A 24,624-nucleotide genomic window follows, 5' to 3' on the forward strand; every position below is an offset into this window, starting at 1 on the left:
TGCCTTCGTATCGTGTATCCAAACACTAGGATAGCGAATGCCCCACACCACTGTACCAGACACATACAAACACGCTCACACTTTCATTGTGTGTTCGAGCCGTTCGGTAACTTCGTCGCAATGCCGATTGCCGAGAGTGTGCCAGTGTGCGTGCGTATATCGTGCCGCCAAACGCGGGGTTAGGTAGAAATAAAATTGACTGCTGCGACCATTCTACAGTTGAATCTTGAGTTCGGCGGTTGTAACAAAGGTGAGAGCTCCCGGATACAGAAAGCCCACGGTGGAGTGTTCTCCTGTTTTCTCGAGTGCACTGTCGCTAAGTGATGGGGGCTCCCCTTTCTAATAGCGGAGCGATAATCCCAACCTAGCAAAGTGAACCGAGAAAGGATCGAACTAAATCCTAAGGGCAGATTTATTCTTGGTTGTGCAAGTGCTAATTAGTGACAGTGAAGGGAACAACGATCGAATATGGCTAAATCCAACGAATTACTTGTTGGAATCTTGCCTACCGCCTGTAAATGGTTGGTTGATCGCCTCTCGATCAACACGGTTTCGATTTCCCATCGCAGTAACTGACGTCGGTGTACCGTAAGTAGTAGGATTTGATATTAAATGTTCTGATGACCAAACTAGCAAATGAAAAGAGCAACATAAAACAAGAATATCGACATGAGTGTAAGCATATTTGTTCAATGGCCGAATGTGATGGAATTTCCGATCGAAGGGTTCTATTGTACTTCTCGTATAAAAGTTGTTCAAGTGATTGAAAGTTGCAAGCACCTCGCACTTTTTACGTAATGTGCCTGTTATTTCCGCTAATATGTCAGTGGTTGCTGCGAATATCTGTTTCTTGTTGTAGCCGGCCGGCTTTTTTTTTGGTCGTTGCCGATGAAACCGACAGTGTGTGCGCGTGTCAAGGTAATTGTGTGTGAAAGGGCGTCGTTGCGTCCCTTCGTGTGCGTTTTGTTCTCGTGCACACCGCGCAGTCGAGTTGAGTCACAAACCCGTTTATTTAGTTTCCATTCCATCCAATTTAGAGCCAATTTGCGCTGTGTCCCAGCGTGCGTCTCTTGCGCCTTGCGTCGCAATAGGTTTTTCGCTGTGCGCGCCGCGCGCCTCACTGTGGGGACTCGATCAGGTTTGCCTGCACCATGGCACCCCGAATAGCAATGGGCAATATGTGTGAGTTTGGCAGGTTCATTGCCCTCCCGGGGGGCGTGGATGGTGAGCCCCAAAAATAATTTTCAAGATGCGCGCTTGCAACAGCAACGGCAGTTGACGGCAGTCCTGAGTGTTGTCTTTTCACTCCGTTTGCTTCGATCGTCTGGGGATGAAGCACAGCAGGCTACGTCTGAATCCAGGTTGATCTTGCGGTTGCAGAAAATGTAAAAGAAGCGCTAAATGGTGATGAAGTTCCGTGGTCAAGAAACGCGAAAAACGGAAAGGAAGTAATCATCTTCAGATTCCTTTTTGATTTTACCTTCCTTTGCTGGCATGGACAAGATTTCGAATGATGAAAATGTATGCCTTTAACCCCACGCGATCAACACCAAAGTCATGTGAAACGGACTTGCCCCACGCTGCTTTTGTCTGATCACTGACGCAAAAGGTATAATACATCTAAAAAGCTTAGTGAGAAAACCCTACACACCAGCTTCCATCACCTCACAAAAGCATTTTACTCGTTTCAGACAAGAAAATTGTTCGAGACATATTACTCGGTCACGAGAGCTGTGTCCACATGTGCATACAATAGCTTTGCTTACATGAAGCGAATTTTCCCAAACCACCCAAACAAGTCCAACCAAACCGGAAACAATAGGAAATATCTAGCGGGAAATCCAATTTGATACCTTTTGCTCGTTGCGGAACGAAAACGGCGTAAGCACACGGAGGAGAAGGTTATGGCACACTGCCCGAGGGCTTCGCTGGTTTTTCGGAAAAGCGCCCAGTTGCTGCTGTCAAGGCAGCGGTTTTTGCAGGACACAACATACAACAGTTTCCGAAGGTCTTACACATATGATGAAGGACAGCGAAACAACATACCAACACCAGTGCCTCTGTTAGGTCACCCTCCAGGACTTCGGTATTTCTCGATTAGGTAATTCATCATCAAAATCCTTTATATTGGACTAGCATTACATAACAGACACTACAATGTTCTTCGGGATATTTTAACAAATGGTTCTAATTTTTCCTTTCAAATAATCTAAACCCGTAGCTTGCATTTCTAAACGTATTTACATTTTCCAAAGTCACGTGATGAGCATTTCGCATGTGTTCTGCTGCATCCGCGAAGTCTGATGCTGCGATCGATCTCGGCTCACGAACGTCTCCGAAACACGAACGCGAATGATCTTAAAGAAAAGTTCCCCTCACGACACGATGAAAATCCGAATGGGAAAATCATTTCGACACTCGGTGGGCAAACATTGGTCCATCATGATGTTGCGCAGCATCATTTTTCACTACGGTACACTGCTGGAAGCAACGAATACAGCAACGTGAAAAAGAACAAGTTCGAGTTCAAGGTCAGTGGTAATCCGAACAACATAAAAAATTGTGTGGCAATCAAGTGTTGAACGGGGCTCGACTCAGTTGGGGCAGATAGTTGATTTCCGACTTCTATGTCCTGATTGAGGACTATGAGAAGGCGTGCTGTGGGCGTTATATACCAACGATTTCATACACCATATAACGCACAAAACCTTTTTTCGAATGGGGATTAAAAATACATCAAGCAAGATCGTACGGGAGACTAGGTGAAAGCCGTAAATGGCAAAAGGGAGAAGGTAGCGTATGGAAACGACAGGGCATCATTTATGCAAAAACTATCGTTACGTAACACATAAATCAATACGAAGCCGAGGCCGGAGTATGCGAAAACGAGCCGGAGTTTAGTGCTGCCATCTTTTGAGCAAGGTCTGAGTCTGTGCTTCCGGACGGTGGGTGGTTCCTCACTCGTGGTAGAAAACGGGGTTTTGCTGAACAACCATAGGAGGCTAGCTGTGGAAACCGTTTTACATAACCGCAGCACTCGTTCGCAAACGACATAAGGAAAAGTAGGACATTCCCCGGGAAAAGTGTCACATTTCCGTTTCGCTGCTCTGTATCATTCATTGAGCTAAGGTTGATGAAATGGAATCGCTGCTTCAACGGCAAAAAATCTCGTATTTTACGTCTCCATTTATTATTCACCCACCAGTTGGGCGCGGGAGTTGGAGTAAATTTCCATTCTAATTACGGCTGCAAACCACTTGGAATTGGAATCTTTCGCCTCAGTATCTGGTTGCAACATTCTTGTTGAACGCTTCTGATATCTCTCCGTCACAATTGTTCAAGGTGTCTGTTAATCGTTGGGATTGTTATTACTTAGCTTATTTTGTTTTTCCCCCCGCCTTGAGCCCAACATCATGTGATTCACTGAGTCACTTTTTCAAAGCCAAAGGTGTACGTTGGGTATTCGTCCACACGGGGAATATATAAGGAATATATAAGAATGAATGAAGGAGTTGAATTATTTGTCTATATTTTTGTGGGAAATAAAATATTCTCTGGTATGTGTTCACAGATTAGGCGAACTCTGAAACTAATTAAATAATGCTATCGATTGAAGCCGTTATCAAGCCTAATGTTAAAACAAGCGATCACATCGGCTCGTTGCGGTTGGTTCTGCTAACAATTTAAGAATGCAATGAATGCTTTTGAGTAAATACTAACTTCAACAACAATTATGAACCATTTAAGTACATAAGTTGTTTGCACTAACACTGAACAGAACACTCCCTCCGTCCTCCGTGTGTGTTTAGTTTTTTCCTCACTCCACCGGAGATCCAGATGGGGGACAAGGCGGATTATGTAACCGCTGTTCTCCGAGTTAACTCTCCTAGAGCAACTGGCACCCGACCAATGGGGCCTACCTTATTTGCTTATCATTAGTGAAATGCATCCCATATTTCTCTAATACACAAAGGTAATGTACATCTGATTTAGAACAACCTCCATTGTGTTGATTAATTTCTAAATCGAAAAAAACAAGTCGTTTTTTTAATGTTGATGCACGGAAAAGAAAGATGATGGTATCGTGACATTTTGTGTCCTCTGCATGTGTTCATAATGGTTGTGTTTGTTTTGCGACTGAAACCTTCCTTGCACGACTTACAAACAACCCCCTTCTCCCATTCTTCCTATACCACCAGAAACCAACTGGTAACCGCTTCTACCCACAGTTTTTTTTTCGTGTGCAATAACAGTTTGTCGCTAATAAGCGGATGCAAAATATGGCCTATAGCACGACGACACGAAATATGGGAGAAGTCGGATAGGGGACATTCAGAAGTCGGTGGTTGTGGAAGATTCTTGAATTTTCGCGACCGGCCACGTCCCACTGAATTTCTCGTATAAATATCTCCAACAGCAGAACGACGTTACTTCCATTACACCAGGCCCCGCCGAATTCGACAATGTGCGGGTGTTTGGTTGCTTGAGTAACGAACACGTTAAAATAATAGCCCCCACCTCTGCCTCGTTATCATAGGTCCTCAACTAACCCTGAACTGATTGATAAAACAAAAACAGCTGATGTGTGCAACTAACACTCACTCTCCACCCATTCGCGTTGCAAAATGCTGGCAATTCAGTACCGCCTTCCACTTGAGCCGTGGAATAAATGGCATTGTGTTGTTTTGAACATCTGTCATTTTATTTCCGATAAAGCTTTATCAACCAAACAATGCGGTGAAAGTAGAACTATCGGTATTTGCATGTAGAATATAATTGCTTTATATTTTACATTGACGTAAGTAAGTGAGGTAAGAGTCTGCAAATGATCGATTACTTATATATGTTCTAGTAATTTGAAACAAACTCGAACTCATTCCGATGCATAAAAATACCGAAAATTGGCCAAAGTCAGATTACGAGGGTAGTAATACACGGCTAGTGTAACTTTTCGATTCTAGTAACCAACCTTGTTGGCACTGAGGATGATGTAATTTACGCTGATAGAAATAACGAGGATGACCACATTGCATAATTGATAATGTTTTTGGAAACACCAATGAGGATGAAATGGAACAACACTGTGAATTGTAACAATATGTTTGTTACTATTGGGTAAAATTAGAAATTTAAAAACTTTTTTCTGAACATCGAAGGATTCATCCGAGAGATTGTTATACGGTATACGGTATATGGATACGATTCAAATACGGTATACTATTGCATCGTATGTTTGTAAAACGCATTGTTGTCACAAACGGAAGCATTATTCTACCAAAGAAGGAGCATTCCAATTCTTAGTTTGATGTGGCTGTATGAGCATTGCGACCACACGTAGCGAGCGATTTGCTAACAACAATTGAAAAATCGTTACCATTGTAGTTTACCATTTGATTGATTTTGTGTGACGTTTTCAGAGCGCGATATGCGCTGATGATTAAACGGTTTGACGCCGAAAGATAAATGGAACCAAGCGCGCATGGATGTCGGCTGCCTCTGTGTCCCATTTGATCAGTGAAGCATATTGCACAGGCACATGTAAATGTTTGCAAATGAAAAAGATGAAACTGAACCCCCGTGATCACAATATTCAGGGGTTGGTTTTGAAATGGACATTTCCTGCCACCGGATCTTACGCCATGCATGCAGTCGTGCGATGCAAGTGCTGGTAATGCAGTAAAATAGTGGTCGTTTTCGTACGACCATTCCTATGCACGACATTTTGCTTTCATACCGTCCTTGTGTTCAACACTAGAAAATACTATGATAGAAGATCTTGCTGATGCTGATCTTGTACGCTTTTGCGAAATTTGGCTGACGGGGAGCGAATGTTTTATGATTTCCCTTTCCCGCCGGCAGCAAATCGCGCGAGACATTATGCAAACGATCGTAGATGAGCGTAGATGGATTTATTTCATCAGTATGTCCGGTTTCGTTCAGCCTTCTGGGTGGTGTGTGGTAACCGAGGTTCGTCTTACAAGTTCCCCACATTGCACATGCAGGAGAGATCGGCTTATACACAGGAACTTAAGCAGGAACAGGTTTTATAGAATGATTGCTTCAACTACCATCGTCTCTTTTTTATGAGAGCTGAAGTTCAAGCATGCGGCCAGTCAGTCTGTAAACTCTCCAGACTACCGTTCTGCTGCTGGGCAAAAATAAAAAAAAACAAGACGCATGCTTTTTGAAAACATAAACGCATTCCATAAAATTTCCCAAGAACTGCGATCGTTTTCAGCAAACGTGTATAAAAAAAAAACATATGTGAGCCCTAACGATCGCAAAGTTATGCGTAAACATGTTAAAAAGTTTGCGATATATGCATCAAGAAAAAAATATTCTTACATACAGATTCCGTAACTACGACCACTACCACACATTCAATTGGTAGGCCCCCCTTCAACTATGTTTTAAAATTTGATTGGGGGCTTTTAGCATTTCCAAGTAACATCAAGCGGAATATGAATTTACGGCACCAGAGTGTGGTATGGAACATCCAATTGCTGCTGTTGCTCTTGCTAATTGGACGCTCAATTGGTTAGTCGCGTCCGACATATGGTGGTACGTATGCTGGCTTTGCCAGATGTCATATGTCTACCTCTTGATGTGAATATTAGCAACGGGAACGAAATGGAGTTGTTTTGCCTCTATATACTTTTTTCTGATTTGCTGTCACCCATTCACCATTCCCATCTGAATGCGCCGACGGCAAGTGATGCATAAACATTATTATGTTGTGGTACTTCTGAGGATGCAGTGCAAAACAGATGGTGTTGCAATTACCACATCAGAGTTTAAAGGTGTACAGATGGTAATGGGGAAGTTAGATGGGAAGTCTGATTGACATTGTGAAGTTTTACATTTCGTTTGAAATTCTATTTCGTTAATGCTGTGGGAACATATCACATTACGCTCTGATTGTATCACCGACAGTGATGATTCGTTTTCTCTATCTATTCATGAAACATTGATTCGCATTGCCAATAATTGACACTTTTTCGATTTTGGTGCTGCCCATGTAGTACTGTGCATGTTCCAATTCCCGCACTCCGACTGGCATTACCCGTTTCTATGCGTTTGTTTGCCCTTTTAAAAAAAAGGGCCTTAACTACTATGCATTCATTACTCTGTGGCTGATAGAACCACAAGTGTACATTTATATTCCCAATTGTTAGATAAAGGGTAATATATTTTAATGATAACCTTCCATCGATCACAGAGCAGAAATGACCTCTGGAAATTCATAACGCGTATGAGCTGAAGCAATGATCTAAAACTAAACATTAAAAAAAATCCATTCCTTTGGGAGATTCCGCTAGTGCGATTGTAAAACTCACTACGGGAAAATTATATGACTACATCATCCATCAAACGGGCTTAGATGTTACCGCGAGCATTGGTAAAGGCATATCTAAAAATAAAAATAACGTAATAATACAGTCTTCGGTTTATTACCAAATTTGCAACTGTCCGTTTTGCCTTTTTTAAATTTGAGCCTCTTATTTAGAACAGAGTAATCCACGATAGTTACATTATTGAGTAACGTTTTACAAAAAAATGTAGAAAAATAACTTTTAAACCTGTTAACATACGAAGGCTAGTACAAATTCATCTACCTTTGTCGTATTTTATTACACTGTTTACGCATCAATTAGCGACACCAGCAGGGAAGCGAAGGTCAGCAGTTATGCAAGAGATAGAGAAAAGAAATATAATGAAAGTGGTAAATAAACAAACCGATCAACGTAAACAACACTGGGACGGTTTTCTTCACCCGCTTCGGTGCGGGAAGAAAAATATAGAGATATAAATCAGGCTCTAAATTTTACACAGATTCGTGTTGGTTTCGCTTGTTGTGTCCCCTTTCTACGGGAACATGTATGAAACCAGCATATTTTACACTAGAATCGTTTGTAGACATAGGAAAATGGACAGGCTGAATTATGGGTCTAAAGGGACCGAGGAACCTGGGCTGCAAAATGTTGTACTCAATTTGGTGGGTCATCACATTGGCATGTGCTGTCCCACGCACAAGAAATAACAATAACAATGATCCCAAATGAACGCCTTCCTGGCCCCGACGAAGATTACGTAATCCTATTGCTGAGAATAAACCAACGTTCAGGTCCTGTCTGCATTTCGCAGGAAAGCTCTACCTGCTATTTCTCTATACTATTTCGATTCACGGAATACCAGTCAACGATCTGAGGTTATTTTTCGAAAAACCAATAAGATCCTCCTATTTAAACATTTATGTTTCATCTTTGACACAAAATTTGCAAAATGCTCGAAATTCGTCTTGATTTCATTTAAACATTTACAAATTTTAATTCCGCAAGCATTTTAGAACTGTTCAACGGACACATTAAACCGCAGAAACGCTCGGAGCGACATCTGTCGGTGGGAAACATTCGTGCAAAACGTTAGTTTTCAAAAGTAACGGTTGGCAAACGAATTAATTTTCATGCTTGTCGGTGACATTCAATATAAAAAATTACCCTCGATACCGTGCAACAGCCACATTTAGCACCAACAGGGGAGGGGAGATCGGGGCGCTGCTGATATCATGTTCGCAAAAATAATAAATGCAATTGAAGCAAACGAATGTCGAAGAAAAGAACCTCATTGCTACAAGCAACCCTTATCTTTATTATCGTCGTTATCGTATTATCATTTACAACACGGTGACACAACACAGATGGTTAGATTGTGTTCTACCATAAGGGGCCGACCGCTAGCCTCATTTGGCAAAAGTGCATAACGGTGCCGCGTGTCGCTTGTGTGTTCTTACCTCGTCTTATCTATCACATCCCCCCTTCCCCCCACCGTTAACGACCTTCCTCCTCCCACCTGCAGTAACAGGTGAAGGTGAATGTCACAACCTCACAGTTTTTGATAAGTGTCGCCGTTCCATGCGATTGTTTGTGTGTATCAATTATCACTAGCAGACATCGCGGAGCGGTATGCCCCTCCCTTTCTGTCCCTACTGATAGTTGGGTGATAGGGCACGGGGATGGTGGTTTTGTTGTACCATTCACGGAACTTATCACAACCTCCGTGATGCGTGCGTTATGCATACACCTCTCACACCGGTCATCAATTAAATTGATTAGCCATAAATTTTAATACCCTTTAGCGGACTGGTCCGATAAGAAAGGCAGAAGGGTAGACAAGGGAGTGTGGCGGATGAAGGCAGGATGACGCGGATTTGGTCACATGCACCAAACGAGCTCGTGCTTGTCATCGTTGAACCGTGCCACTCTAAACGATTGCACTGCACAACCGTTTTGCTCGCGGATGCGTTCGTAACGCACACACGGTAGCGAGATAAAACATTCGGAGACCAATCAATTACTGTCTGCTGTCGATAACCGATGCCACTTCCCAAACCACTCCGTGGGAACGTGCCGAGGGAAGGAACAAGATCGAATGTGGTACGGTTGCTATCAGCTATAGGCAGACAACACCATAATTTTATAGCAACTCCTCCCCTATTTGATCCTTTCCTTTACCCTTCAGTGAAAGAAAACTGCCTAGCATTGCTACAGTGTGTTACACATGATTGGCTCGTATCTTTTACAAAAGTGTAAAGAAGTCAGTGAGACGTAAAGAAAATATGCTCAGCGATCAATATGAGGGTAGTGGGTGGCATGCATCCTTGAACAGATCGTGTGTGGTCGAAGGATAAATCCTTCTTGCGCTACTCGGGTTGTGGATGTTTTCGTTGTGTCGAACTTTTGATAAAGCAGCCATGTTCGACAAAGGGAAGCTTTTTACACGCTTGAGGTGTTTTTCTCCCCCATCACCCAATTATTTCTAATCAGTTTTCAATGGCATTGTTCGAATAGCTGAAAAGATAGAGGAGAGGCAGAGGATTAGAGCATATTGGCAGGGGAGTGGAATATGTGCGTTTATTTTTTTGTTAACGATTCCTAAAGTCATCGATGAACGCCGCGACATCAACCCGTTCGGCGACAGAAGAAGCTCCTCGCGGAGGTGGTAAATATCTCCGATAAGCCGCCGGTTCTTCTTCTTCTTCATTATCCTCTCCACTGTACCCAAGTGTGTTGCCCAAAACACTCCTCTGGCTCCCAGTCAGTGCCCATGGCTTATGTGCAACGGTGTCGATGGTGTGCGTTGATGATAACACGGCCACGAGTCAATAGAAAGAGTGTGTGCAGAGAGACCGGCCGCGTGCGCCATGTGGTGTGTTGATCAGGGAAGCTGAACGACACCCGCGAACGATTTGTGGGCAAAATGGTGGTTGGTGGGGGATAGGAGGGGGTCATAATTTGGTGTGGCTGTATGGAGAAACCCCAACGTCCATTGGGGGGAAAGGTCCTGGTGTTGGTGGCTCGTTATGGTCGCTCTGTCGCTTCACCAAGCTAACCATGACTCGGTGGGAGTGTGGGAGAAGGGTGGCAGGCAGCAGTAGGCTCGGAAGCGGCACAACCTGGACCGGCAACATCCGAACCCAGTACCACCAATCGGTCAGTCCATGTTCCACTGTCCGCGCGTGTACAAGTCAAGTGCGTGACTACGAGAGAGGGGGGTCGTCGCGAGTATTGCAAGTGTGTTCAGATTTCCGTTTCATCTCCCGGAAGAGGGGGGAGTTCCTTTGACATATGGTGCTCCAGGATCTGTTGGTCCTAGATTTGTAAACTAACCTATGAGGCCCAAAGTGAAGTGCGCTATGAATTGGGCCTGTTCTGCGACTCCAGTGATTTTATATTTTCGAAAAGTGACATTACATCCGTTAATATTTATCCTCCGCTTATTGGGAATATCGTATTTGTTTCCTATCAGTTTCCAACTGTTGGCTGATGGTTCTAGCAAAGAGCTACGTTTTCCGTACAAGTATTCATCAATTTTCAATCCATTGTAATGTGATAAAGATGATCGCTGGTGCAGGCCCTCGTTTTCCACATAAAATCTTTTATCCATGAACTGCAACGAACCATGCTGGGTGATCCTCGCCCGAACGCCGACGAAAGTAGTGAAAGCTCCCCCCACCAGCACAACCCACCGGGTGTGTGTACCACTGGCTCGGAAAGTGAAAACATCATGACCGGTAACACCGACACCTTCTTCCCAGAGTGAAGGTTCACGAGTGGTGGTGGAGCAATAATGCAACTCTGGTTGGGGAAGTTTTTTTTTATTTTTCATCGATGCCCATGCTCCAGTAATTGCACAGACCTCTGGGCAGCTTGCGCAGCAGTGGCGCCACAACCTAATTACATACGGCTGTTTGTTGGAACGCCGCATGGAAGTGTGCGCGCTCTTCCGGAAAGCTTGTAGTCTTTTTAACTATTTACCGTACATTTATACGCGCAGCTATCGCGCACTCATAGGTATCGGTAGTGAAAAGTGGTTTGAAAAGATTTTCCTATTTCCACTCTAAGAGCGAGTATTAGAGGACGATACCGTAGAAGGGAGACCAGATTAAAGTGCAAGAGTATAGAGGAATAGCGGTAGTGTTCTGCACAACGCACTGGATGGCGTTATGGCCGGCTGGCAGCGAAAGTTCTTGACGGTGTTCTATGGCGGCTTCGCGCTGTACGGAGTCGCGATCGGTTGGCTCTATTGGAGTGGATACTTTGAACTGGACGGGTAATCAAAAATTATTTATCCTTTCCTCCTCTTTCCTTGTCCACTCGATTAATCAACTGTTTTGATCCTTTTGAAATCGGGGGAGCAACGGTGGTCTACTAACACCAGATACATGTAGCCGTACTCAAAGATGGTTGACTGAAGTCAGCTAGCTTCTCAAGTGCCAATGATGTAATGTAGTGAGGCCCGCGCGCACCGATAAAGGAAAGTACCCGGTTCCCTTGTTCGATAGGAAACATGGTTTGGTTGGCATCACAGGCGGTGAGGGGCGGAGTTGATATTACAGATTTTATATTTTACACCCTTAGTTGCCCCCCGCTCTCCCTCCTATAGCTCTATTGTATGCCGTTATCACAGCTCGTTTAACAATGAAACGAGCGCGGTTGGTGATAAAAGAACGACTTTGATCGTACACCTTGCACAACGCGGACAAATGCACAATCTCTGTTCCCCGCGTGGGGAGATGATGGCCGACGGCGGGTGCATGGCCGGTACTTTATGAAGGTAATAAATGTGCGCGAAAAGGTACACCTCTCGGAATGTCCCCAAGTGCGGAAGAAACCAAACTCCCGGTCCCAATCGAGTGCAATATCTACGAGTAAAGCGAGTTGATTGTGGATATTTGCGGAGGTATTTAGAGCCTTTGCCTTATCTGGTTGCAAAACGCGATCCTTCGAATCGAAGGCCAAAGTCTTTGAAAATGGCAAATTGAAAAGACTAAACCAAACTAAATTTAAACACAAAGTTTAAATCAACAGTTGACGAATTTAATTCACGATAATATAAAATATGTTCATATTTTTTTAAGGTTTGAATTGAGATATTATCCTAAGACTAACCAAGCGTGGCATATCCTGCGTCATGGAGTTTTTCCTACAGCAGACAACGTCCAGGAGTCCCTCTTGCATGACAAATGCTAATTGTCATATGCCTTTTAAACTTTTCCTGCAGGCATTTCCTCCCCGATTTTTCCGCTTCGGCTATCCTGGTGAAAAGCAATGAATATTCGTGTAATTCACGTGCGGGAAGTTTGAAAGGTCAAAAACTTTGTTTACAAACAACTAAATTTGTACTGGGGGCAGCCACTAATTCTTACTCGAACGAGCGCGAGAAACTGTGTCGGTTGGTGTTCTATGTTTTATGTTGTTGCTTCCTTTCGAATTCCGTAACTACCGTCAGCCAGGGTACTGCCTTTCCTTCCCACTCCCTTCCGTATCCTTGTTTTTGTTGGTGGTAAAACGAAGTGCCTACAAACCGAATCTAGGCACAATCAACAAGCACACCCACTCCCACAGCCGCGGCCCCAGTGCCAACCACGCGTTTAGCGACGTTGTTTATTCTTGCCAAACGACCGACCCAGGACACGGGCGAAGAAACCGTCGGATGTTGCATGGTTTCCCTTGTTGTGACCCGGCTATCAATGGGATGGGTTTTTGGTGCACAGGACTATTAAAATGTTTGCAGAAGACAGATTAAATTGTTTTCAACTATGTGGTAAGGAACTTTTCACATTTTGATAAGGTTAACTACCACCGTATGAAATCAGAGTTGTTTGGTGATACATTTGTCCGATAGAAAAATAATCCATTCCCCAATTCATATGCTATCCTTCTTAGAAGCGGTGAACGCGTTGGCTGGAAAATGTCAACCTACACACACCGTAGTCCCGTTGGATGCAAAAAAAAAACAATATCCCCCCGTGCACGATAATATGATGTCCCGTGGCGATACACAGTACGTGCGTTTAGTGCTCGGACACACCTAATGGCCAATATGTCCTTCTTCGTCCTTTCCACACGTGAGGGTACAATCAGATTGTAAGCGCGCGAATTCGCATTTCCATTATATTTTTCCTGCTACTCTCTTTCATCGCGGAAAATCGAAAGCAAATGAGAAAGAGAGTACCAATGTCCATCTATCAGGGAGGGGTTGTAGTAGGCTCTGACCATGTTGCATTCAATGGAAGATGAAGTTTGTTAGGCTTTTAGACGTTTCTACTAGCATCCATACTAGAGTTCGCTCCTCTCGCAAGCCAGACAAGTTTTCGTCCTTGTATTCAGCCCCGCGGTTCGAACCGGAAGTCCGTGCCGGTTAACGGTCTCTCCCAAAGAACCTGGTGCGATTCCTGGCCTGTAGAGAACACGCGCACTCACCGTGGTAATCGTGAGAGTGGCGTCGGTCTTCGTCGTCCGGTGCAAACACGCGCGCCCCTTGGTGAAGAAGCGGAAACCCATTCACCTCCTACCTACCGGAGAGGAAGAGAGAGAGAGATATATATTACGGGGTAGGGTGCATTCGCGTGCGCGCGCGCGTGCCCTTTTTAGCAGCAACACACTGCTTTTGGGTTAGGGTCCCACTAGGATCGTCACCGAGCCCTGCTCTCTGTTGCTTTACTTCCTTTTAAGGATACGCAATCGGAAATCGGGACCAAACAACCCGGGACGCGCGCGCTCATCGTCACATTAACATAAATAAAAGTGTGTTTGTTTTCCACATTTTTGTAATTGAGCAAGTATTTATGATTAGAAAACCTGAAGAGTGTTAGTTTGTGTTAGGAAAAAACTACTGCTAGACTTTTAGAAAGGACCCATGCTAATATCTAAAAGTATAATGCCTTTGCCAATAGAAACACAAAAAAAAACAATGCAGACACAGCCACGCCGGATTCCATGGGGGCCGTGCCCTAGCAGTTCCATGTGTGTGTGTGTGTGTGTGTATGTGTTAGCATCGTAGCAACAGAGAGATTGATGCAGAAGAGTGTCTCTCCTTGCTGAACGGCCGTTTGTTTCCCGTGTGACGTTGTATGAGTGTCACTGTTAGTTTTTTTTTGTTTTTTTGAATGCTCTCCTTACCCGAGAACCGGAGGCGCCCCTTTTTGGGTGGATTAGTCCGGCCGGCAGGACTAGTCTGTTCCGTGTCCTTAGAGCGGTAGGATATACATCCGGTTAGCGTGTCCGCACAGCACCCAACCAACTGCGACACACATTAGGAGGCGGCACAACAAGCGTGCTTATTTGTGCGTACGTGCGTGCGTGCGTGCGTGCGTGTGCGTCGTTGTTTACTCTTCTCCCAGTGTCAGTCCATACCCACCCACCACCTCACCGCTTCAATTGCTTTGTATTCGCGTGTGTAGTGCGTGTGTTGCTACTCATCTCGGTAACTGCTTTGTGTAGCGCGCGTTTAGTGAGTTTTTTTTTTGACACTGGAAAATTGAGAACTATAAAAAAGTTCTTTCAATGAAGAACGCAAGAATCAACTAAATATCGATAAGAGTGCTTTCGAAGGACCAGCAAGGATATAACGTGCCATTTTGGGGTGTGCCGGGGGTGAACATACGCAGACACGATCACCTTCAAACAAAAGCCGTAGGTTACACACAAAGGCAGTGACAAATTGTGCCGGAAAGCGAGTCAAAAATCGAATGTTTTATTGCCCTTCCTTGAAGAACAGCTTTCTATAAAAAGCAAAATTTTCCTCCCCACTAGACGATAGTTTTTCTTTCTCTCTATCAAATATAGAAAATTATCACACCCACCACCACCCGCCCGCCCCATGAACTCTGCACGCACAAACACATCCGGGTGAGATTCATCCCTAACCTCTCTTATTGATGCTCACTATCTCGATGTCCTTTTCCCTTTTCGCTGCTCAAACAAAAAAGGGTGCGGCAGGCGCGGCAAACTGGTGTGTGAGTGTGTGTCTGTGTGAGTGTTTGAACGGAAGCGGCACCTATTTCGCCCTTCAGTAATGTGCAATGCAATAGATTTCCACAGTTGTTTGAATATGGAGTCCTCCCAGGGAGTGAATGAACGGTGCAAATGAAGCAAAGAATAGCAACGAACGTTAACGAAAAAGAAAAGGAACTGTTGATTGCCGAACGGCACGGGTTTTTGATGCCGGGAGGGGATTGATTATCGGTGAGAGAAAATAGTAGCGGCGTCTCTCAACGCTTTTCCGGATGATTGTAACAATAATGATCGCACACACACATATACACAACCATATCCACACACGCTGCTTATCTCAGAGGAAGTTGAGAATAATTTATAATTAATAATTTTGGTTTATTTTAATTGCTTAATGAAATTTAATATAGTACAGTTTTGTGGTACAGACATTTTTTGCGCCAATGTTTCTTTTCTGTTGGGAAAACATTTGGAAACATTTGTCTGCAATTATCTTTAGCCAAGTGGGATAGCTGTAGCGCAACCGGTAACCTTTTCTCCAGTCCCTACTGGTGGTTCTCATATTCGAATGCCTTCCTGATAGCCTATTAAGTACACTTCCTTCAATCTAATATCAAATTTAAATCCTGGGCTGTGGACCAACCAACGCATTTCCCACGAAACTGATTCAAATGTCGAATGTGCGATTTTGTTTTTGCCTATAGCCTGTGCTGAACAGACAGCAGTCCACCCAGCCAAAGACTTAAGTAGTTAAGCCAAGTTTACTGAAACCAGCAGTACTTAATAAATAAGCCCCTCGTATCCCACGACTCCCGTTTTTGGTCGTTGCGATACATTTTTTGCGTGTGTGTGTCTGTATATGTAAATAGGAACGAGCTGTGAATGTTAAGTGAAGCGAAAGGACTAATCCATTACTTTTGGAAGAAAAACGCATTCGGTGAACACCACTGTGTTTTACGACAACTCTACTAGTAGCAGAACTGTTATACAGTTCTTGCCAACAGATCATTCCTGCGGTATATACACCCACTCGACCATTCCGTACTGTGTTCAACGCGATCTGATCTCCGGCACTCTGGAAAAAAGGAGCTGACGAAGACGAAAAGAAAAACAGCGTGGTGGCCGTCAGAAACAAACTGGTGATAGTAGTGATAGTCGGTGCAGGTTACCTTCGGAGTACAAGAATTCAAACGACTTTTTACCATCTGTCGGGTCGGTTAGATCGCATTGTCGGATCATCTTTCCTCTGCCAACACCAAAGCGTGAAGCAGCAAATATTCCGTCACGTCACTAGCGACAGTAGTAACCAAGCGCGTAACGACTGGCGGCAGTGGCAGTCAGGACCAAAGCAACAACTAGCAGATAGGACGAACGTCGTAAGCACGCGTCCTCCAGCATCAGCAGCAACAACTGGGCAGCAACAGATACAGCACCACACCTACACAATGGGCGGATGCGCGTCGAAGGACAAGAAGGACAGTAAGGTGGTAGAGAACGATACGGCCGGTGGAGCGGCGGGCGGAACTACCGATGCCGATGCGGCCAACGCTGGCGAAGGGTGTGTATCTAACTCGATGGTATTTTTGTCGAGGTAAGTGGTGTGCAACGGGCGGCCACAACAGCACAGAGCGCGGAATTCGACCACACACTTCGTTTTGTTGTTGGTTGTGGAACCATTCTGCTCTTTTACCTCCGATGGTTCCTACGGCTCACGAAATAATATCCTACTGCGTCCTTTTTCAACGACAATGTATGATTTACGAGAGATTCTTTTTCATTCGGCGATGAAAACTGTGAAAAATATGTTTATGGGTTTGGGGTTTCCTAAAAAATGCTTATATCCGAGAATTAAACTCTTTGAATTCGTTTTGAACTGGCGTCTTATTTTTTTTACATTAAGAAGCTAAGCTTACTATGATTATTATAATAAGTTTTACTAATCAGCTTAGCCTACTGAGTTCATCACATTATTTGAGATTATTCCACATCTGTCTAAGCGTGAATCGTGACAACAAGCCGTGATGCTTTTGCTAGTAGTTATTGGTCAATAGAACGAACAATTTATCAAATCCTACTAGGTACTGGAAACTTGCTCGATTGAACATATAAGTTGAGCGCGCTTCCACATACAACTATTTCTAATATTTCGGGTGGGGTTGTGTTTTGTTCATTCTTTTATAGAAACAAATCAGACACCATGGTTGATGCTGCAGTTCTGGAAAAGATGGAGGCTGGCTTCGCCAAGCTGGCTGCCTCGGACTCCAAGTCCCTGCTGAAGAAGTACTTGACCCGTGAGGTCTTCGACGCTCTGAAGAACAAGAAGACTTCTTTCGGCTCGACTCTGCTGGACTGCGTCCAATCTGGTAAGTAAACGAAGTGGCAGTGAGTTTTAGCTTGCACGGGAAAAAATAATGGGTCTTACCCTTCCTTGATTTCCTTACTCTAAAGGTTTCGAGAACCCCGACTCCGGTGTCGGTATCTACGCTCCGGATGCCGAGGCTTACACCCTGTTCGCTGATTTGTTCGACCCGATCATCGAGGACTACCACAAGGGCTTCAAGAAGACCGACAAGCACCCGGCCCGTGACTTCGGTGATGTCGCTGCCTTCGGCAACGTCGATCCGACCGGCGAGTTCGTCGTGTCGACCCGTGTCCGTTGCGGTCGCTCGATGGAGGGCTACCCGTTCAACCCCTGCTTGACCGAGGCCCAGTACAAGGAGATGGAGGACAAGGTGTCCGCCACCCTGTCCGGACTGGATGGTGAGCTGAAGGGCAAGTTCTACCCGCTCACCGGCATGGACAAGGCCGTCCAGCAGCAGCTGATCGACGATCACTTCCTGTTCAAGGAGGGTGACCGCTTCCTGCAGGCTGCCAACGCGTGCCGCTTCTGGCCCACCGGTCGCGGTATCTACCACAACGACAACAAGACCTTCCTGGTCTGGTGCAATGAGGAGGACCATCTGCGCATCATCTCGATGCAGATGGGTGGCGATCTCGGCCAGATCTACCGCCGCCTGGTGACTGCCGTCAACGACATCGAGAAGCGCATTCCCTTCTCGCACCACGACCGTCTCGGCTTCCTGACCTTCTGCCCGACCAACCTTGGAACCACCATTCGCGCCTCGGTCCACATTAAGGTGCCGAAGCTGGCCAAGGACTACGCGAAGCTCGAGGCCACCGCCGACAAGTACAACCTGCAGGTGCGCGGTACCCGCGGTGAGCACTCCGAGGCCGAGGGTGGCATCTATGACATCTCCAACAAGCGCCGCATGGGACTGACCGAGTTCCAGGCCGTCAAGGAGATGTACGATGGCATCTCGGAGATCATCAAGATCGAGAAGTCGCTGTAAGGCGTCGGACAGGACGAGTGGTGTGTGTGTGTGTGTGATAGCTGATAAGGTCGTCCGGGATCTCCCACCTCTCCGCCCCGGTGATACATTTGCGGTTGTGGCCGTGTGGGGGGTGTGGATGGTTTCACAACCGCGCCACCGAACTCAATACCACCAACAAATCTCTCCCCCTCCCACCCTCAAAAATCCCTCTACCAACAACCACTACTGTGTAGCCCAACAACCCGCTCCGTTAGGTAACATCTCTATCTAGATTCCTAATGGCGAAGATAGGTTGTGTGGCCCACCGCTTTTCCATCCACTCACGGTGTGGCACACGATCAGACACGCCCAAAACCACCCTACCTACCACTCTTGACGTGTGTGCAGCACACGCGACAAGAGCAACAGGCAGCAGTGGAGCCGAAGGATACACAAAGTGTAAAAGAGGAGAGCACACCGACGGACGGGGGCAGACGGGCTTGCAAAAGGCGGCTGGCTTGGTGTGCCTCATCCGTCCCATCGCTATCGTATGGTGAGGGACTTTGCGGCATGAGCGCACTTTACAGCACAACACACATCATAGCGAAGAAGACAAAACAACAAAAGCATAATATAGTAGCAGCAGCAAGCCCGGAATATATGCAAGCCGAGAAAAGGATGTGCGCTTAACAGCAAGCAGCATTTTTTCCTCTCGAAGCAGTCAGATCAGATGGTAGAGAGATCAAGAGAGCGAGAGAAAAAAAAAATAGATCCAATGGAGAGAAAATGGATAAATGAATGAACAAAAAAAGAGAAACACATTTAATTGAGTAAGGCAAAAACAAGAAAGAATAAAAAAACAACAAACAAAACACTAAAACAATCCGTGATCCATGGTGTACTAATTTCGTCCTGAATTTGTACATAAGAAAGAAACCGCATGAAGTAACTGCCCTCGTTATTTTAAAATAAATTCTCATTCGAAATGTTATGTATATTTTTTTTACTGTGTAGGTGTTATCCAAATCATTACAATCCTGGTAAAATCCAAGTAGCGGTCATTTTGACCGCGAAGTAATTTTCGTAAGTCTCGAAAATGGCTGAATATTTAACCCTGCTTTGCATAGTGAGGGAAATTTCAATCATAATATCTAGTCAACAAAAAAAGGTACTCAAAACCATTGTACTGTAAATTTGTTGTTGCTGGAAACATTTTAAGCGACTATTGCGTACAACAAAACGCAGTTGTCAAAAAATAGCAAACATCACTATCAATTACCAGGCATTAATTACATCACCCTAATTTATTTAAAAAAAATAGAAAAAATCATGCAAAGAAGGGTTAAAAAAGGCTTCTCCAAAGTTTCATTGGAAACCATGCATTTCAGATTTTTCTGTTCGACCAGTAGCGACAATCATTTTCAAGATTTTTTGAATCCTCAACGGCTGCTTTGTTTTAATTTGTTGATTTTTTCTGAATTTAAATTCTTCTTATAAAATGAAATTTGGGAAAGAATTTTGATTCGATCCAGCGATGTTTGTACCGATCTAGAGGAATGATGGAACATGGATAATAAAGCAAAAATGCCAAAAGATAGTGGCTAACTGCTAACGGATTCGAAAAATCTGTAAAAAAAGAGGAAATTATAACATTTAACTATTACTCCAAAATATTCTGGCAAAATTCTTAACCAATGTATGCTGGGGTTAAAATCGCTTCCTCTTATTTACGGTACGAAAACGATGCGATAGAATGCGGAAGCATTTAAATCGTGCAATTTAATCAGACGATTAAATTAACTATTTTTTAAATGTATGAATTATTAAAGCACAGCAACAAGCGACATTGATGAGTCGAATCTATGTGAAACCGGTTTCTAGTGACGAATTTCGATGTAATATGAATAAATTAAAGGTAGTGTTGTCAAGCACACGCTATCGCTGGGTAGGTGGAAGCTGCATTCAAGGGAATTTTTGCATTTTGATATTCGGCTCATCCAATATCTACTACAAACTGTATGAAGAGTGGTCAAAAACCAGAATGGTCAAAACTATTGTGATCAGTATTTCCAACTAACGGTGAAATGACAGCATGTCGTTCACTACCAACATCTGTTTAGTATACTTAATTTGTCGAAAAGCTACCGAAACCTGTTTTCGATCTACCCCCTCCACCGTGCGGTAAACAAAGATAGTTAAAACATAGCAGCAAACGCTCAACAGCGACCGAATGGGAGCATCATCACATTTGGTGTTTGAAGTAGCTCAAGGAAGGTTAAAAGCGTCGCACAGAGTTTATTCCCGTCACAACGAGGATGCGAATTTCTTTCACAGTATTCATATTCGCAGCAGCTGCCGTGTCACGCGGTGGTTGTACTCCCGTAGATAGTTCAGCTCCCGGGATAGAGATCTTACCGGCAGGTTTGCATAAAAGTCTTTGAGTAAATCCTAGCTTTCGTCTGTGTTATTTACATGTTTGTTTTCTCCATAGCCTTTTCCGACACCGATCAGCCAAAGTATGTTGTTGTGGGTAATTCAGAAAGTACGTATGCTGTAGAGAATCTGTTTCATTACCTTTTATACGCCTAACGAAGCATGTTTGGTTTTCTAGCTGCGCCCAGAATTGATTTAACGGAGAAAGTTGTAACGAGGATCCAGTCGCAGCCAAAAATCCAAGAAACCAGACCCGCCGCGATATCAGTGCCCCAGTACCAGCAGCCGCAAACCAACTACCAACCACAAGCATCGTATCAGGACCGATCAATTTATCAGCAGCGCATTTACCAACAACCCGTTGTATATCAACAATATCCATATTACCAGCAACAATCCGTTTATGCACAACCGCAACCCGTATATCAGCAGCAATCTGCGTATCAGCAGCAACCGGTGTATGCTCCAACGCCATACACGCAACCGAGTAGCGCCCAATACTACCGACCTGATAGCCGTCCAATGTCACCAGGTAAGCAATAGAATGGTTATATAAATCAGGCTTACATTGTAAAACTGGAAAAACAAGTTTTACTACCTTTAGAAACTAACAAAAAAATGGATACTAGATCAGTAGGACAAGCTCCTGAATCGAACGAAACTGATTTCAAAGGACGAAACCAGTTCGGGTTGAATGAATACGGAAATTCGGAACCAGCAGCGCATTGTGCTATTAATTATTTCTATGACATCATTTCAGGTTTCCTCGACACAGTTGCGATGGCGTTCGGTATAAGGACCGGAAATAGTAGTCCTTCTCAAAGCTTGCGTGTGCCAACCTCCCCTCTATCACTTACATCACTGTTGGGTGGTGCGTTACTGTTATTAAGAAGTAACGAATAGCAACGTTCATCGAAAGAACTAGTTCTCGTGTATATAAGTAAGCAAAGAACTGGAATAAAGAGAGTTGCAGTTTAACCACCGATCGAGCAAGTCGTGTTTATATTCTTCCACACAAGTGTAGTTTTTCCGAACAGGTTATGGGCCCAGCTCCAACCATGGAGAAGGCGAAATACAACATACCGCTTTTCAACGGAGACACCAATTTCGAGAATTGGTGTTTCCGCGTGCAAACGGTTTTGGACGCGGAAGGTGTGTGGAATATAGTGTCGGCCGAAGACATAAAAATCGAAGAACCAGCATTCGCGAAGGCAGACAAAAAGGCAAGAAGCCTTATTGTAAATTTCCTTGCCGACGAATGCCTGGAAATCGTTAGGGAAGCGACCACGGCCAAAGAAATGTGGTGCAACCTAAGCAAGGTATACGCTCGAAAATCGGTAGCGAACCAAACGATTCTAAGGAAGCAACTCGCGCGCTTACATATGGCCGAGGGAACATCGATAATGACGCATTTGCGTGATTTCGATGAGCTGGTTCGTAAATTAAAGACAGCTGGGGCGAACCTTACGGATGGAGATTTGGTCTCGCAGCTGTTCTTAAGCCTGCCAGATAGCTACGATCCGTTGGTGACTGCTCTGGAAAACATGCCAGAAGCAGAACTAACGATCGAGCTAGTAAAACAAAGGCTCCTCGCGGAAGACCAAAAACGTAATATACGTGGTGAGAAAAGTGAGCGCGAAACGTCGGCAGCCTTTATCGGGCAAAACCATAAAGAAGTGAAAAAGTTTACAGAAAAGTGCTATAACTGTGGAAAAGTTGGACACTACAAACGGAACTGCCGAAGTAAACCACAAAAGTGGAAGAACAATTCGTCACGCACGTGTTTTATGGTTGATTGTGCAGAAAAGGAACGAGATGCATCAATGTGGTATGTTGATTCAGGTTCAACAGAGCATATCACGAATGAGAAGAGTCTGTTTAATAAATTGCAAAGACTTCCTGAACAAGTTACAATCGCTGCTGTGAAGGAAGGGGATCTCATTACGGCCACACATGGTGGTGATATAGATGTTTTTTCGGTTCCAAATATGGGTCCACCGGTTTTTATAACCATAAAAGATGTCATATACATGGAACATGCGCGCGTGAATTTATTATCAGTGATAAAGATGGTGGAAACCGGGTTGCAAGTGATTTTTCAAAATAATAAAGTGAAAATACTTCGCGGTAAGACCATCATCGCAGAAGGTGAAAAGAACGGAAAACTGTATAGTGTCAAATTTTATAGAGACAGATCAAAAATTCTTTTTGGTGGACGCATAGAAAAAGACCAGGAACTGTGGCATAGGCGTTATGGCCACATAAGTTCGAAGAATTTACAAACACTTCAAAAGAACAATTTGGTGCTAGGTTTACCAGTTTTAAATTCCGTGAAAAACAATTGCGATACCCAAGTATGTGAAGCATGTGTTCTCGGAAAACAAACAAAAGAACCGTTTGCGAAACGGCGAAGTGAACAATCCAGCAGACCGCTTGAAATAATACACTCCGATGTATGTGGCCCCATGCAGGAAGCAGGGATGAACGGCGAACGATTTTTTGTCACTTTTATAGACGATTGGAGTCGTTTTACAATGGTATTTCTGATCAAAACTAAAAACGAAGTGTTCGATAAGTTTCGTGAATATGAAGCCATGGTCTCTAAAAAGTGTGGCATTGGTATCTCCAGGTTGAGATGTGATAATGGTGGAGAATATAAAAACCATCGGTTTATGGATTACTGTAAAAGTAAGGGAATACAAATGGATTTTACCGTTCCCTATTCCCCGCAGCAAAACGGTACAAGTGAGCGAATGAACAGAACCCTAGTGGAAAAAGCGCGTACAATGCTTGAAGACAGTGGTGTTCATAAAGGACTATGGGGTGCCGCTATACAAACGGCAGCATACTTAATAAATCGTAGTCCCACGGAAGCTATCTGTAAAAGTACACCCTACGAAATGTGGAACAAAAGAAAACCAAATGTGTCCAATCTTAGAGTGTTCGGTTCGAACGTGTTTGTTCACATTCCAAAACAATTTCGTAACAAGTTCGACGGAAAAGCGTGGCGCGGAATAATGATCGGGTACTCAACAAACGGCTATCGAATTTGGAACCCCGCGAGAAGGGAAGAAGTTGCTGCTCGTGACGTTATTTTCCTGGAAGACAAAGTGCGGATAGGTTCGAGTCCAGTGAAAGAAGACAGTTCAGAGGATATATCAAACAACAATCACCAGAATGTCGAACAATTCAGTGAAAAGGAAAACACGGAAAGTGATTATGATAGCGCTTTGGACGAGACGGTGAACGTTCCTGAAATGGCAGATGCAAACGAAAGCCAAATTTGCAGTAATGAAAAGGTGTCAGAACTTCCATTAGTTGATGCCGTCGAGAATTCGGACAATGTTTCCAGAGAAGTCAACAGGCCGGTTCGCAGCACACAAGGTAAGCTGCCACGGTGGATGTCCGAGTATGTATTGGAAGCAGTCAACACGTCGGAAAGTGATCCCTCAACTGTACACGAAGCCATGGGTTCCGCGAATGCCGTTGCATGGAAGAAGGCAATGGATGACGAATTAAAATCACACAACGATTTGGGAACATGGGAGTTGACGGAATTGCCGGTCGGTAAAACAGCCATTGGA

The 24,624-nt window shown here is 44.3% G+C and overlaps 1 protein-coding gene across 4 annotated transcripts in view; it reads left to right on the forward strand.

Annotated features, from left to right (window-relative positions):
• LOC131286557 (arginine kinase 1) overlaps positions 1 to 18,845 on the forward strand; it is a 33,292-nt gene extending 14,447 nt beyond the window's left edge. The window contains exons 1-3 of one of the 4 annotated variants that reach the window (XM_058315534.1): positions 16,742 to 16,887; positions 17,478 to 17,659; positions 17,745 to 18,845. In XM_058315534.1, coding sequence (XP_058171517.1) covers positions 16,742 to 16,887; positions 17,478 to 17,659; positions 17,745 to 18,646 — 1,230 coding nt within the window. In that variant the 3' untranslated portion in view covers positions 18,647 to 18,845. Of the gene's footprint in view, positions 1 to 16,741; positions 16,888 to 17,477; positions 17,660 to 17,744 lie in introns of those variants that run through there. The other 3 variants (XM_058315542.1, XM_058315551.1, XM_058315527.1) reach the window with 3 other exon arrangements.
• Positions 18,846 to 24,624: the final 5,779 nt, after the last annotated feature.

This window comes from Anopheles ziemanni, chromosome 2 (assembly GCF_943734765.1).
Source record: "Anopheles ziemanni chromosome 2, idAnoZiCoDA_A2_x.2, whole genome shotgun sequence".
NCBI lineage: Eukaryota > Metazoa > Arthropoda > Insecta > Diptera > Culicidae > Anopheles > Anopheles ziemanni.